At 43.5% G+C, this 15,042-nt stretch overlaps 2 protein-coding genes across 3 annotated transcripts in view; one reads left to right on the top strand and one right to left on the bottom strand.

Moving 5' to 3' along the window:
* The first annotated feature begins 6,450 nt into the window (after positions 1-6,450).
* On the top strand, positions 6,451-8,609 carry LOC139543588 (vimentin-like). The gene is made up of 4 exons (XM_071349832.1): positions 6,451-7,087; positions 7,425-8,102; positions 8,345-8,391; positions 8,499-8,609. Exons 1-2 carry the CDS (start codon positions 6,598-6,600, stop codon positions 8,099-8,101), a joined length of 1,167 nt encoding a protein of 388 aa, XP_071205933.1. The 5' UTR covers positions 6,451-6,597; the 3' UTR covers position 8,102; positions 8,345-8,391; positions 8,499-8,609.
* Positions 8,610-10,216: 1,607 nt separating this feature from the next.
* Positions 10,217-15,042, bottom strand: part of nop14 (NOP14 nucleolar protein homolog (yeast)) — a 32,491-nt gene continuing 27,665 nt past the window's right edge. For both annotated transcript variants that reach the window (XM_071349831.1, XM_071349830.1), the window contains exons 17-19: positions 11,338-11,456; positions 10,668-10,823; positions 10,217-10,417 (exon numbers count right to left, since the gene is read on the bottom strand). In XM_071349831.1, coding sequence (XP_071205932.1) covers positions 10,315-10,417; positions 10,668-10,823; positions 11,338-11,456 — 378 coding nt within the window. In that variant the 3' untranslated portion in view covers positions 10,217-10,314. The remainder of the gene's footprint in view (positions 10,418-10,667; positions 10,824-11,337; positions 11,457-15,042) is intronic.

Genomic DNA, 15,042 nt, shown 5'->3' with positions numbered 1-15,042 from the left:
CTCATGCACGACTTTGGCTATTTGCATTTAGATACGCCCCTAATTAAGCACAATATGGTCAGTATCATCCCTTTAAAGCATGTGGGGAATATACAACGCCATACCATAAAATAGCCTACAATGGTGCAAAAGAGACTGAAATACATAGTCAGAAAGTACAACCAAAAGGTTTTATTCGGCTCGCTCATGCGGCTTGACCAGTAAAAACGAAAACAGCTACAAAAAGAGAACCACTAGGACAATTGAAGTTGCTTTAGCAATGGCAAAAGAGTAGGTAACAAAGCAATAAGCTGTCCATCCTCAACAGCTCCCTCTAGGTCTTGCAGAACTTTGCTGTTCTGCAGAATGAACGAGTCCTGCGTTCCACATGGCCACTTCATTCAGCAGCTTTTTTTCTGCACATCACCTATCACCTGCACACTAAGAGTGGAAGCCTTTTCTGTTCACATAGTTGAACTCGTTTTGGGATGGTGATTTATATATAAAAATATAAATACAAAATGCAAACGGAAAGAAAAACATGGTCCTAAAAAAATAACACATTTATCAGTAATAAGGTCCACAATCAGTTTTCTGAATTGCCCTAGAGCAGTTATTCCCAAACTGGGGTAACCCCGACGGCATTGCGCGTACTCCCAGGGGTACGCGCAATGCCGTCGGGGGTACGCCAAATAAAAATTGGTTTCACTTTTAAATACATATATATATTCATTTTTTATTCTTTTTTAAATTTTTGCCAAAAATAAAATTGAATCATCTAGTGTTCAGCGAAATAACAACAATGTCAAATACAGGTAGCCTAGTCAAATAGTTAACATCCAATCACATTAACCGTTACTCTCTCGCGGGAATTCCACTAACGGTCCGTATGTAAGCCAAATGTAGCTGCTGCTCATGTTGGTATCTGTACTGATGGCGCAAAAGCCATGACAGGGAGACATAGTGGAGTGGTAACGTGCGCGCGTGCAAGCAGTTGCTCCGGACGCCACTTGGGTACACTGCAGCATCCACAGAGAGGCTCTTGCTGCCAAGGGAATGCCTGACAGCTTGAAAGACGTTTTGGACACTACAGTGAAAATGGTTAACTTTGTTAAAGCAAGGCCCCTGAACTCTCGTGTATTTTCTGCATTATGCAATGACATAGGCAGCAACCATGCAATGCTTTGACAACATACAGAAGTGCGCTGGTTATCAAGGGGCAAAGTATTGACACTTTTTTTTTTTTTAATTGAGAGACGAGCTTAAAGTTTACTGACCATAAATGTCACTTGTCTGAACCCTTGCATGATGACAAGTTTCTCACACGACTGGTCTCTAGGTGAGTTTTTTTCTCACCTGAATGTTCTGAATCTAGGATTACAGGAACTCTCCGCAACTACACTGCTCAAAAAAATAAAGGGAACACTTAAACAACACAATGTAACTCCAAGTCAATTACACTTCTGTGAAATCAAACTGTCCACTTAGGAAGCAACACTGATTGACAATAAATTTCACATGCTGTTGTGCAAATGGAATAGACAAAAGGTGGAAATTATAGGCAATTAGCAAGACACCCCCAAAAAAGGAGTGATTCTGCAGGTGGTGACCACAGACCACTTCTCAGTTCCTATGCTTCCTGGCTGATGTTTTGGTCACTTTTGAATGCTGGCGGTGCTCTCACTCTAGTGGTAGCATGAGACGGAGTCTACAACCCACACAAGTGGCTCAGTTAGTGCAGTTCATCCAGGATGGCACATCAATGCGAGCTGTGGCAAAAAGGTTTGCTGTGTCTGTCAGCGTAGTGTCCAGAGCATGGAGGCGCTACCAGGAGACAGGCCAGTACATCAGGAGACGTGGAGGAGGCCGTAGGAGGGCAACAACCCAGCAGCAGGACCGCTACCTCCGCCTTTGTGCAAGGAGGTGCACTGCCAGCGCCCTGCAAAATGACCTCCAGCAGGCCACAAATGTGCATGGTTCTGCTCAAACGGTCAGAAACAGACTCCATGAGGGTGGTATGAGGGCCCGACGTCCACAGGTGGGGGTTGTGCTTACAGCCCAACACCGTGCAGGACGTTTGGCATTTGCCAGAGAACACCAAGATTGGCAAATTCGCCACTGGCGCCCTGTGCTCTTCACAGATGAAAGCAGGTTCACACTGAGCACATGAGCACATGTGACAGACGTGACAGAGTCTGGAGACGCCGTGGAGAATGTTCTGCCGCCTGCAACATCCTCCAGCATGACCGGTTTGGCGATGGGTCAGTCATGGTGTGGGGTGGCATTTCTTTGTGGGGCCGCACAGCCCTCCATGTGCTCGCCAGAGGTAGCCTGACTGCCATTAGGTACCGAGATGAGATCCTCAGACCCCTTGTGAGACCATATGCTGACACATGTACTTCAATCAAGTTGTAGAAACACCTCGAGGATGATCAATGGAAACAGGATGCACCTGAGCGCAACTTCGAGTCATAGCAAAGGGTCGGAATCCTTATGTAAATATGGTATGTTTTCTATTTTGAATAAATTTGCAAAATTGTCTAAAAAACTGTTTTTGCTTTGTCATTATGAGGTTTTGTGTGTAGATTGATGAGACATTTTTTAAATTTAATAATAAGGCTGTAATGTAACAAAATGTAGAAAAAGTCAAGGGGTCTGAAAAGTTTGCGAATGCACTGTATGTGATGTGCAAAAGACGCTGCTGAATGTGGTGGCCGGGTGGAACACACAACTCCTTCATTCTGCAGAACAGCAATGTTGGCCTTTACGCTCACAGGAGGGAGCTGTTGAGGATAGTGGCTTATTGGTGATTGTTGTCTACTTTATTTGACATAGGTTATATTTGCCATTGCTAAAGCAACTTTAATTGTCCTAATGGTCCTCTCTGTGAAGCTATATTTTTTATTTGTACTTGTCAAGCCACACCTGAAACGAAAAACCTTCAGGTTGTACTCCATCTCTGACACCTCTATTCCAGTCTCGTAAAAGTTTTTTTTTCTTCGCTTTTTTTGGTTGCGCCGTCGTAATTCACGGTACGGCATTGCAGATTCCCCAAGGGCCTTAAAGGGATGGTTGTGACCATATGAGCACTGAGGCTGAGTACAATTGGTATTTATCAATGGTTATCGCCTACCAGTGTGCGTATGATGCTTGTGTGATTGATTTATCCAACACACTTTTCTATGCGTACACCATTCTAAATTCCATTCGTAAGTACTATTTTAGAATCGTTCCGATGCAATATTGATCAATGAGGCCCCTGGGGGTTTCACACGACAGAGTCTAGGGTTTACCGATAATGGTGCGACAAAGGAGAATGGCAAAAATCGTGCAAGCTAACAGGCGGGCCACAAACAGGAAAATGACGGCACAGTACAACAGTGGCGTGCAGAACGACACCTTAGAACGCACAACTCGATTGTCCTTGTCATGGATGGGCCAACCAGACAGGGTTCCACTCCCATCAGCGCTAAAGAAGAATAAGCGGCTCCAGTGAGCACGCGATCACCAACACCTGACTATTGAGGAGTGGAAAAACATCCCCTGGTCCGACAAATCCCGGTTCCTGTTGCTGAATGCTGTCAGGATTTGGAGTAAGCAGCATGAGTCCATGGCCCCATCCTGCGTGATGTCAACAGTAATGGCTGGTGGGGGTGGTTTAATGGTGTGTGGAATGCTTTCCTGGCACACATTAGGTCCCTTGATACCAATTGAGCAACCTTTCCATGCCTTGTGCCTAGTTAAATAAAAAAATTAAATGCCCTGAAGAATTCAGGCTGTTCTGGAGGCAAACGGTGGGAGGGGGTTGAACCAGTACTAGATGAGTGTACATAATAAACTGGCCACTGAATTTATATAAAACACAGGAAATCTAGTTTTTGACTTATTTGGGTCTTTAATAAGGCAACAAGTTATTTTCATTATATCAGATCCTCAGCGAGACAGGTGACATGGTCGTGGCTGAGAGATGGAAATAGGACGGAAGGCATTGACAGTTCCCATAGACACTACCTGTGTGTGTGTGTTAGCTGTGTGTGTAGTCATATCAGCTCTCTGTTTGTCGATGAGTGCCAAAGGCATCTTAAATCAACAGAGACACAGGCATGATAAATAACATTAGACAAGATGCTTTTTCTAGATTTTTATCTAGGAGATACTCACACAAAGAAAAATGAACATGACTTGCTTGTCCACATTGTTTTTTATTATTGACAAATATATAAAAATCATTACAAGGTCAAAGTAGTTTCTCTAAAATGTCAGTCTTATTGTGACCACAGATAGCAATGCACTGTTGTCACTGCATATTATCATATTGACACAGATTGCCATATCTAGCGACAAATGTTTTTTCCCACACCCTTCTGCCACTGTCACTTAATCCTGGAGTCAAAAGGGGAACAGGGCACTTCAACCACCTCTAACAACCCCCTCTAAAGTAACAGAAAACACAGTCAGACAATTATCAGTTTCCAGTGGTTAGACCACAAACTTGAGTGACTTATTGTAAATCTGGAATGCGTTATCATCACTCAGCCTGCCGCTTATGCTCATTTGTTAAAAAAAAAAATGTATCCTCTTCCCCACTTCATCATGACCCTGGGCTCCATGCAGTATACTCTAGAGAAACAAAAAAGTTAACACTGTTGCTGGAGATCCTAGTGCCACTCCCATATAGCCTTTCGGCGGGGAGGAGTCAGTCGTCCGCATCCCAAATGGCACTATTCTCTTCATAGTGCACTTTTGTCCAGGGCCCGCAATGGGAAACCCATAGGTCTCTGGTCAAAAGCAGTGTACTACATATCGAATAGTATGTAGTAGTGCACAACACATAGGGAATAGTATGAAAGTGTTTGCACTCACTACTCTAAGTCGCTCTGGATAAGAGTGTCTGCTAAATGACTAAAAATGCCTCCATGACTCGTGTCACAGCAGAGGCCCGAGCCAATTAACAAGCACCCTAGAGATTGAACCTGCTCAATGCCAATGCCCTCACAGGGGAATGAGGCTGACTCGGGCTGGAGGCATTAAAACAGATAGATATTGTACAGAGATAGACCCACACACACACAGCCTACTAATGTTAGCAGCTAGCTAATCATGAATCACTATTAAAATATGTGGTATATTAAGGCATTACTTCAATCTTATATCCATGAATGTAGAAGCCTTAGCATGGGAATGAGTCTGACCTGGGCTGGAGGTGTACAAATACACACACAGCTAGATAGCCAATCATCATTGCTATCGACTGAACATGAGGTATGTATTCACCCTCTCTCTGGTCAAGAGAAGACCAAAGATTGAGGCCTTCACAATGGAATGAGTATGGAGACAGCATACAGATACACCCACATCACACTAATGCCAGCAGCAATCTAATCATGACTCACTACTAAACATGTGGTATATCAATGTATTAATGCCTCATTTGGTGAAGACATGTCATCTTATATCCATGAACGTAGAGCCCTCACAGGGGACTGACAACTTGGGCTGGAGGAATCACACAGACACAGATACGCCCACATAGACACAGCACACGTCTAGCTATGTAATACATCGCTAATGCAAGAGTATCACTTCACCATTCGGCCAACTGAAGTCATCTTATGTCCGTGAATGACGAGACGAGTGAAAATGTCATGAAAGGAGGGGTTTTCGTGATTCGAGTGTGCGAGCGAACTGTAAAAACTAAAAGAAACCAATTGTCTCATGAAATGCAGATTTCCATTTTTGACCGTTCAGATTACGACTTTTAAACATCTCCAAACATTTCAATAGTACGCAGTTGCATGTGCTTTAGACCCTTTAACTGACAAATAGTGGTTGTCCATAGTTCTAATATAGCCTTTTCTTACTGTGCACAAAGAGGCAACAATCTAAAATATCAAGGAATAGATTTACTATCATTAAAACCCTATTTGTCATAACACATTATCCTGAGACTACATGGAGACTCAAATGAAGCACTACCCTAATGCTCTCCTTAACACCGTTCCCAGCATTAGGAAGTCTCTTGTTATTCTTGGAGATGGTTTATTGTTCAAAGAATGTCTCCACTGCAATGGTGTCTGACATCTTGATTGTGTGAGGGAGGCTACCGTGGAGCTGTGTCGGAAAGTCTTACAGGAAAAATCTGTTGCCAAAGCACAGTCACTTCGTCAGTGTTTCCCAATGTGCTCGATGGCCTCCATACCCTCCCGAGTCCCTAGCGGTGCCCTAAGTAAGAGTGAAAAATAGCGGGCATACATCCTCATATCACTATTTCACACGGAGGCGTGGGCTGCACAAACTCCACCCGTCACCGCTACTAACAATGCAATGCTAGCCAGCTAATGAAGACTGTTGTGCTGCAGGTCTTTGGAAGAGAGTGATGATCCACATTTAAAACATGTCAAAACCCTGCGAGAGTTTCAAGGGAGTCCGAGACATTCTTTGTGGCCCTATAAAAGACACGGGTCGATCTGAGAGACTGTCAGTACAGTAGCAAGGTGAGCCAGCCAGCAAAGAAAGAGAACACAAGAGGCGTTCAAATCCTTTTGGTGGAACTGGAACTATACTCAAGAAACAAAATCTGATTCTAGAACACACTTTGTAACACACTGGGAAGCAAACATGAGAGGAGCTTCCTATTCCCAGAAATCCCAGTCACTGCAGGTGAGTGGCTCTCGTAACAGTATGCGGGTCCAGAGCCCCTCTCCCTCCCGGTGTCGCGGTTCCTCGTACAACAATCGTGGACGGTCCGGGTACCAGGGCGGCAATTTGTCCTCCGCCGTGGAAATTGGCACAGAGATACACCAGCAGCATGCCAACGAGAAGGAGATGATGCAGGTGCTGAACGTGAGGTTCGCCGGCTACATCGAGAAGGTTCAGGCCCTTGAACAGAGGAACGCCCAGCTGACTGCAGAGCTCGCCGCCCTACAGGGCCGCTTCAAGGGAGGCCCCACCGGCATCGGAGAAGAGTACGAACTCAAGTTCAAGGAGATGAGGGAGCTGATTGAAGCTTTGACCAATGAGAAGGGAGCTGCTGATATCGAGAGGGGATACATTGAGGAGGAGGTGGAGGTGTGGAGGCTGAAACTGGAAGAGGAGCTGGCACTGAAAGGTATGGTACCAGTCCCACACTGATCACTGACTAGGGAGATCTACTGATCTCGATCGTCTTCTATATTGACATTATTGTATGATATAAACCACATTTCCATGAAGAACACAGGATTTCTAGTTATAATTTTATTCCTTGAATAATCGAAATGCCAAATTTCACTACACAATGTTTCTAGACATACCGTTGGTTGATTGAGATTGCTTGTACTCGTAGGGGTCTATGATCAGCCAACGTTTTGTCTACATACACCAAGAGAACCTGATCGCAATACTATAATAACATTGTTGTAATGTTTTAAAACATCTACTCATCTCCCGCATTTATCCATCTCCAGAGGAGGCAGAGATGATCCTGAGGGAGTTCCGTCAAGACGTAGACAATGCCACCCTGCAGAAGGCGGAGCTTGAAAAGCGTGTCGAACAGCTGGTGGCCGAGATCGAGTTCCTCAAGAAGCTTCACGACGAGGAAGTCGCCGACCTCATGAAGCAGATCGAGGACTCCAAGGTGACTGCGGAAATTGACGGTGACCGCCCAGACCTGGCCGCATATCTGCGCAACATGCGTGTCGAGATTGAGACTGTGGCGGCCAAAAACGTACAGGAAGCCGAGAAGTGGTACAAGGGCAAGTTCGAAACCCTCAAAGAGGTTGCCGGCAAGAAAGAAGAGCAGATGAAGTCGATTAAAGAAGAGATCACCACTTTCCACAACCAGGTGACAGACCTCCAGAACCAGATTGATGGGCTGAGAGCACGCAACATGGCCCTGGAGCAGCAGCTGGAGGACATGGAGATGGCCCACATGGATAAGGTCGGAGGCCTGGAGGGCATCATTGCCCAGCTGGAAAACCAACTCTGCGAGACCAAGCTGGAGATGGGCAAGTACCTGGCTGACTACCAGGAGCTGCTGCACATCAAGCTGAAGCTGGATACCGAGATAGCTGTCTACAGGAAGCTGCTGGAGGGAGAAGAGAGCAGACTGGGGATCTCGGCGGTGAAAGAGCCAGAAGCTTAAGGTGGGTTGATCACCGATGGATGGGTAACTGTAGTGTCCTCAAAGTCTAAGTGGTGCTTTGATGTAGAGCATGAGTTAGTGAAAGTTGTGTGACTGACTGGACGGCTTTATGGCTTGTTGTGATGCTAAGGCTTAAAGGAAAATGTGTTGACATCAGAAAATGGTTCGAATATTTACTTGCAACACCAAAGCACTGTTCACACTTTCAATACTGCATAACTGAAACATGTATTATATTTGTAGGTGTCCAAATATCATTCGGGACAGAGGAGAACTTCAAATAAAAAAAGGTACCCACCTTATTTATAACTTCCGTGGTCACTTTCAATTGTGCTGTTTACTATCAGGCTACGTACATTGATTCAACCCTTCATATGAAACCTACTTCTCCATGTAGGAGCGGTCACAGAGGACCACCTCAGTGTGGAGACCCACACAGCTGCCAGACTGCCTGCCTGAGCACCCTACCGTCTCTCCCACCCGTCAGCCCTCGCAGACTTAATTGCCCCTGCCAACTTCTCCCTCCACTACCCCATCTCCTCCCGTCCAACCCTCGTACCTCCCCCACCCACCCCTTTCAACACTCCCCACTCAGCACCCTACCTTCTCCCCAAGTCCTACCCATCACAGCTCCCGCTCCCCTGACCAGCCCTCGTCATGGGTCGCTCCCAATCCTGCCTGACCCTGTCAACCTCTCTCGAACGTTGGAGCACCCTTCTCATGCCCTGCTACTGTATGGTTAACTCCTCAAACAAAAACATTCCCTTTATTTTAATTTAAACCTTGTGACCCACCCATTTTATGTAAGATAACTAAAGCTGTTTACATAAATGTATACCCACTACTACATAATAAAGCTTTACTTGAGTGCATACAACTGTGTTTTGTTTCTGGTAATAATTTTTAATCTCTTAATAGTTTCCGTCTAAAATGTCGGGGTTTGTCAGAGATGTAGGAGCTCCCAACCACTTTGTATTAGAATAACCAAAACCTGACTATAAATTGTTACCGCACACTCTGAAATGTGGGGAAACACTAAAACCTTTCCACACTAAATGAAAGCAACATAAATACAAAGATAATGTTGATTACTTTGAACAAATGCATATCTTTTTTTCAATGTACATGGTAAGATTAAACAAAGTCAACCAGGCTGGTCTGTCAGAACAGGAATTACAAGATTGTTAGAATACTGTTATTGCATCAAAAGCTTGTTTTATGCAACCGAATAGTTTAAAGTTTTTAAAAGAACACTCATCTGTGTGTTTGGACTGAAAGTGGGCCTCTGGGAGATTTAACACGGACAGAAGATTTAGGTGATCTTTGGGTGATAAGCCTAAACAAGACCGCATTCCATAGCATGAGTTAATGTTTCTGTACTGGGTACCAAGGGGAGACGGCTCCAGGGCCAGAACCTGGTCTCTACACAACGAGAAGTTTTTACAGCCGATACTGTTTGTGGAGAATTATTAGTATCTTTCATACGAATCCTAACCTTGTGACCCATTCCATACATCTGTTGTTTGTCATGAACATCCAGGTGGATGGACTTTGCTATAAAATGCTGTGGCTCAAATCCGCTTGTTAGGATCTCAACAAATTACTTACGGGGGGCTCGTTGACAAGCTCCATTACTGCAGTAATTAAATAACAAAGTTTACTTGTTTTGAAGGCCTCAGACTAGACATAATATAGTAAACATACCCGGGACACTCAAATTATTTTTGAAATGTTACATTTGGTATGGTTACACATAAGACAGGTTATGTAAAGCAAAAACTAAAGTAGGGTGGTTGGGTGTATAACGCAAACGTCTAGCACCCCAAAGGTTGCATGTTTGAATCTAAGCACAGACAACTTTAGCATTTTGGCAACGTTCAACTACTTTGCATGTTAGCCACCCTTCCCCTTAACCTTACTCCTAACCTTAACTCCAAGCCTAGCTAACGTTAGCCACAACAAGTTGGAATTTGTAACAAGTTTCGTAAATTAACATGTTGTACGTTTTGCAAATTAGAACATTGTACATTTAGAAAAAGTGTGACATATTGTACAAATTGTAATTCATAACATATGAAATGGATGATATCCACAAATTAATACAAATCATGCACGTCGTTCTCAGCAATTTTATTTTGCAATGTTTAAAACAAAAGTATAATAGAAAATACTACAAAGCTTGTAACTGACAATACAAAGCCGTTTTGAATAGGTCAGTGTCTGCTGTTCTTCCTTCTCTTCAGAGCCTTCCACTCCCCCTCCTGGGTGGCCAGACTGCCAAACAGCTCCTTCACCTTCCTCTTCCTCTCAGCATCCCTACACACAGAGGGAAGAAAAATCGTCAGGTCATCTGCACATGAAAAAAGTCCATATATTTTCAAGTATTTTTTTATAGAAGAACAAAGGTTAAGGGAGGGGTAGTAGAAAGGGCACAGAAGAGAAAGTGGCAAAGGCGGGGCTCAAATACCCGTCACCAAGGGGTATGTAGTGAGGAGTTGGCAGCGCTACCACTAGACCAGACTCTGGCATGTGTTATAGTGATAAGTGTATGTAATGTCATACAGACCTGTCCATGACCTCGTTGAGTTTCTCTCGGGCCAGGAAGCGGGTGTCTTTACGGATCTCTCTCAGAGCTCCCTTGAACTCTTTCTTATACTTGTGGTTCAACCTTTCCTTCTCCCTCTCCTCCTTTGTGTTCCCTCGCCTTTTCCCATAGTCCAGCCTGGAATTGAGAGGTTTACAAAATGGAAGGTGACACTAAAAGGGGAACATAGTTCTTTTGTACTCCAATTTTCATAGGCGTTTGTTATACATAAATTAATTTAGTCTCACACAATCTTTCTACAATCTTTGATGTAAGCCAAATGGGTGCATGTGACACTACAAGGGAAGCCTAGTGGTTAAAGCGTTGGGTCAGTACCCGAAAGGTTGCTGGATCGAATCCCAGAGTTGACAAGGTGAAAATCTGTCATTCTGCCCCCGAACAAGGCAGTTAAACCCACTGTCCCCTGATAGGCCATCATTGTAAATAAGGATGTGTTCCTTAACTAACTTGCCTAGTTAAATAAAGGGTAAATAAAAAATGTAATCTTCAGCGGGGTAATGCTACGCAAATAACTGAATTAAGACGAGTCTCACTCGACAATCTTGGATTGAAGATGACATTACAAGGGAATACAATCACTTTGTCTTCCTCTTTCTCCACACAAATAACTGAATTTAGAGGTCTCACTCACACTTCCACAATCTTTGGTGTGAACAGTTTGAGGGGAATGGGTTTCTTCTTCTCAAACACCAGGAGAGGACGTGACGTCCGTGAACCGGATATGGCCGCAAGGATTTCCCCATGAAGGTCCTGGGACAAGGAGATTAAAAGTGCTCAATAATTAGAAAAAAACTAAAGCATACAATTAACATCAACACTGAACCAGATCGATGAAAGGAAAATATTTACGCTGAAACAGTTACCATACACACGGAAACAGCTCAAAGCAAATGTAAAAATCAAATGTCATTTATAAAGCCATTTTTACATGCTGTGACATGCTTTATACTTACCCGGCCTAGAAGACACATTTCTATAAGTAGTAAAAAAAAAACTCCTATACAAAAACACCATGTGGTAGACAACTTGCAAGCAAACAAATCCTACATCAATTGCAACTAGAGGTGAAATAGTGAGTATTTCTGTGAGGGTGAGCAGCTGAACTGTGACAATGCTCCATTGTAATAAGCATCTTGCTAGCCTGTGTGAAGGTACATGTATATACTGCTTTAGCCCTATTCCCATTCCAAGATGGATAAAACAAGGACTCACTATAGTGTCAGGTGAGGGGTAGTCCAAGTTTGGGGTCAATTCCATTTCAAGGCAGTCAATTCAGGAAGTAAACTGAAATTCAAATTCTCCTTATAGAAACGAACCATGACACAGACCATGGGCAGGTTACTTTCTAAATGTACCCTGTTACAGTTACTAGTTAACAGTTCAAAATTGTTAAATCAGTCATGTAACTTTTAGTTTAGCCAAACTCAGTAAGGTAATCTGATTACTTTGATAATTAAGAGGCATTAGAACAGAGGTAATTTTGCCCTGGGGCTGCATTCTGTCTTCGAGGCCCGGAGGACCGCACTGGAAATTGGTTAGATTTATATTTACAGTACCAGTCAAGGTTCTCTCTTTATTTCTACATTGTAGAATAATAGTGAAGACATCAAAACTATGAAATAACACATATGGAATCATGTAGTAACCAAAAAAGTGTTTTATTTTATATTTGAGATTCTTCAAAGTAGCCACCCTTTGCCTTGATGACAGCTTTGCACACTCTTGGCATTCTCTCAACCAGCTTCATGAGGTAGTCACCTGGAACGCATTTCAATTAACAAGTGTGCCGTGTTAAAAGTAATTTGTGGAATTTCTTTCCTTCTTAATACGTTTGAGCCAATCAGTTGGGTTGTGACAAGGTATGGTTGGTATACAGAAGATATATCAAATAGGGCTAAGACCAAGTCCATATTACGGCAAGAACAGCTCAATTAAGAAAAGAAAAAGAGAAACGACAGTCCATTACTTTAAGACATGAAGGTCAGTCAATGCGGAACATTTCAAGAACTTTGAACGTTTCTTCAAATGCAGTCGCAAACACCATCAAGCGCTATGACGAAACTGGTTCTCATGAGGACCGCCACAGGAAAGGAAGACCCAGAGTTACCTCTGCTGCAGAGGGATACGTTCATTAGATCTAACTGGACCTCAGATTGCAGCCCAAATAAAAGCTTCAGAGTTCAAATAACAGACACATCCCAACATCAACTGTTCAGAGGAGACTGCGTGAATCAGGCCTTCATGGTCGAATTTCTGCAAAGAAACCACTACTAAAGGACACCAATAAGAAGAAGAAGAGACTTGCTTGGGCCAAGAAACACGAGCAATGGACATTAGACCGATGGAAATCTGTCATTTGGTCTGATGAGTCCAAATTTTAGATTTTTGGTTCCAACTGCCGTGTCTTTGTGAGACGCATAGTAGGTGAACGGATGATCTCCGAATGGGTGAAGCATGGAAGTGGTGGTGTGGGGGATGCTTTGCTGGTGACACAGTCGGTGATTTATTTAGAATTCAAGGCACACTTAACCAGCATGGCTACCACAGCATTCTGCAGCAATACACCAACCCATCTGGTTTGCGCTTAGTGGGACTATCATTTGTTTTTCAAAAGGACAACGACCCAACACACCTCCAGGCTGTGTAAGGGCTATTTGACCAAGGAGAGTGATGGAGTGCTGCATCAGATGACCTGGCCTCCACAATCACCAGACCTCACACCAATTGTGATGGTTTGGGATGAGTTGGACCGCAGAGTGAAGGAAAAGCAGCCAACAAGCATGTGGGAACTAGTTATGCACCGGTACTACATTTTTGCCCTATACCGATATCCAATATTTTCCTTGCCAAAAAAACGATACCTTAACAGATAAAACTTTTAGCGGCCTTTTAAGCATTCTAGTATAGTTAAAAAGTTCACACACACAGCGGTCTAAGGCACTGCATCTCAGTGCAAGAGGTGTCACTACAGTCCCTGGTTCGAATCAAGGCTGTATCACATTCGGCTGTGATTGGGAGTCGAATAGGGTGGCGCACAATTGGCCCAGCGTTGTCCGGGCCGTCATTGTAAAAAAGTAATTGTTCTTAACGGACTTGCCTAGTTAAATAAAAAGGTTACACGTACACCAAAAATTCTTTTTTTGGGGCATTTACGCATGTCCCCGCTACCAGAAAAACATAACCAAAACCTATTTATTTCGCCACAGCAGACATTGTGGGCTAGGTTAGGAATTCCGTGTTGCACATGCCGTCATTACGTCCTGAACCTACGTTATATAGGTACGCACTGTAGCTTTGACATCGGTTTTTAACATCGCCGTTAAACTAGACATCGGGCCGATACAGATGTCGGCATTTTTAGCTAATTTCGGCCGATTCTGATATATCGTGCATAGCTAGTGGGAACTGCTTGTTGGAAAAGCATTCCAGGTGAAGCTGGTTGAGAGAATGCCAAGAGTGTGCAAAGCTGTCAAGGCAAAGGGTGGCTACTTTGAAGATTTGATTTGTTTAACACTTTTTTGGTTACAATATGATTTCATGTGTTATTTCATTATTCTACAATGTAGAAAAGAGTAAAAAAACGAATAAATTCCAGGGGTTGAGTAGGTGTGTCCAAACTTGACTGGTAGTGTGTATGTGTATGTGTATGTGTGTGTGTGTGTATACACAGATTCAAAAGTTTGGGGTCACTTAGAAATGGCCTTTTCCATGAAAACATACATGAAATGAGTTGCAAAATGAATAGGAAATAGTCAAGACGTTGACAAGGTTATACATAATGATTTTTAATTGAAATAATAATTGTGTCCTTCAAACTTCGCTTTTGTCAAAGACAATTACAGCCTTGCAGACCTTTGGCATTCTAGCTGTCAATTTGTTGACGTAATCTGAAGAGATTTCACCCCATGCTTCCTGAAGCACCTCCCACAAGTTGGATTGGCTTGATGGGCACTTCTTACTGTCAAGCTGCTCCCACAACAGCTGAATAGAGTGGAGATCCGGTCACTTTATAATGGAGTGGCCAGCACAGACAGAATACCAGCTGACTGCTTCTTCCCTAAATAGTTCTTGCATAATTTGGAGGTGTGCTTTGGGTCATTGTCCTGTCCAAACTGGCTCACGTTAAGCACCGTCCACAGGGTATGGCATGGAGTTGCAAAATGGAGTGACAGCCTTCCTTCTTCACGATCCCGTTTATCCCAGACCATCACATTGCCTCCACCATGCTTGAAAGATGGCGTCAAGCACTCCTTCAGCATCTTTTAATTTTTTCTGCGTCTCACGAATGTTCTTTGTGATCCGAACTCCTCAAACTTAAGATTTGTCTGTCCAAACC

Source organism: Salvelinus alpinus, chromosome 18 (genome assembly GCF_045679555.1).
Source record: "Salvelinus alpinus chromosome 18, SLU_Salpinus.1, whole genome shotgun sequence".
NCBI classification, from domain to species: domain Eukaryota; kingdom Metazoa; phylum Chordata; class Actinopteri; order Salmoniformes; family Salmonidae; genus Salvelinus; species Salvelinus alpinus.
This window is presented reverse-complemented; position numbering and strand designations above follow the sequence as displayed.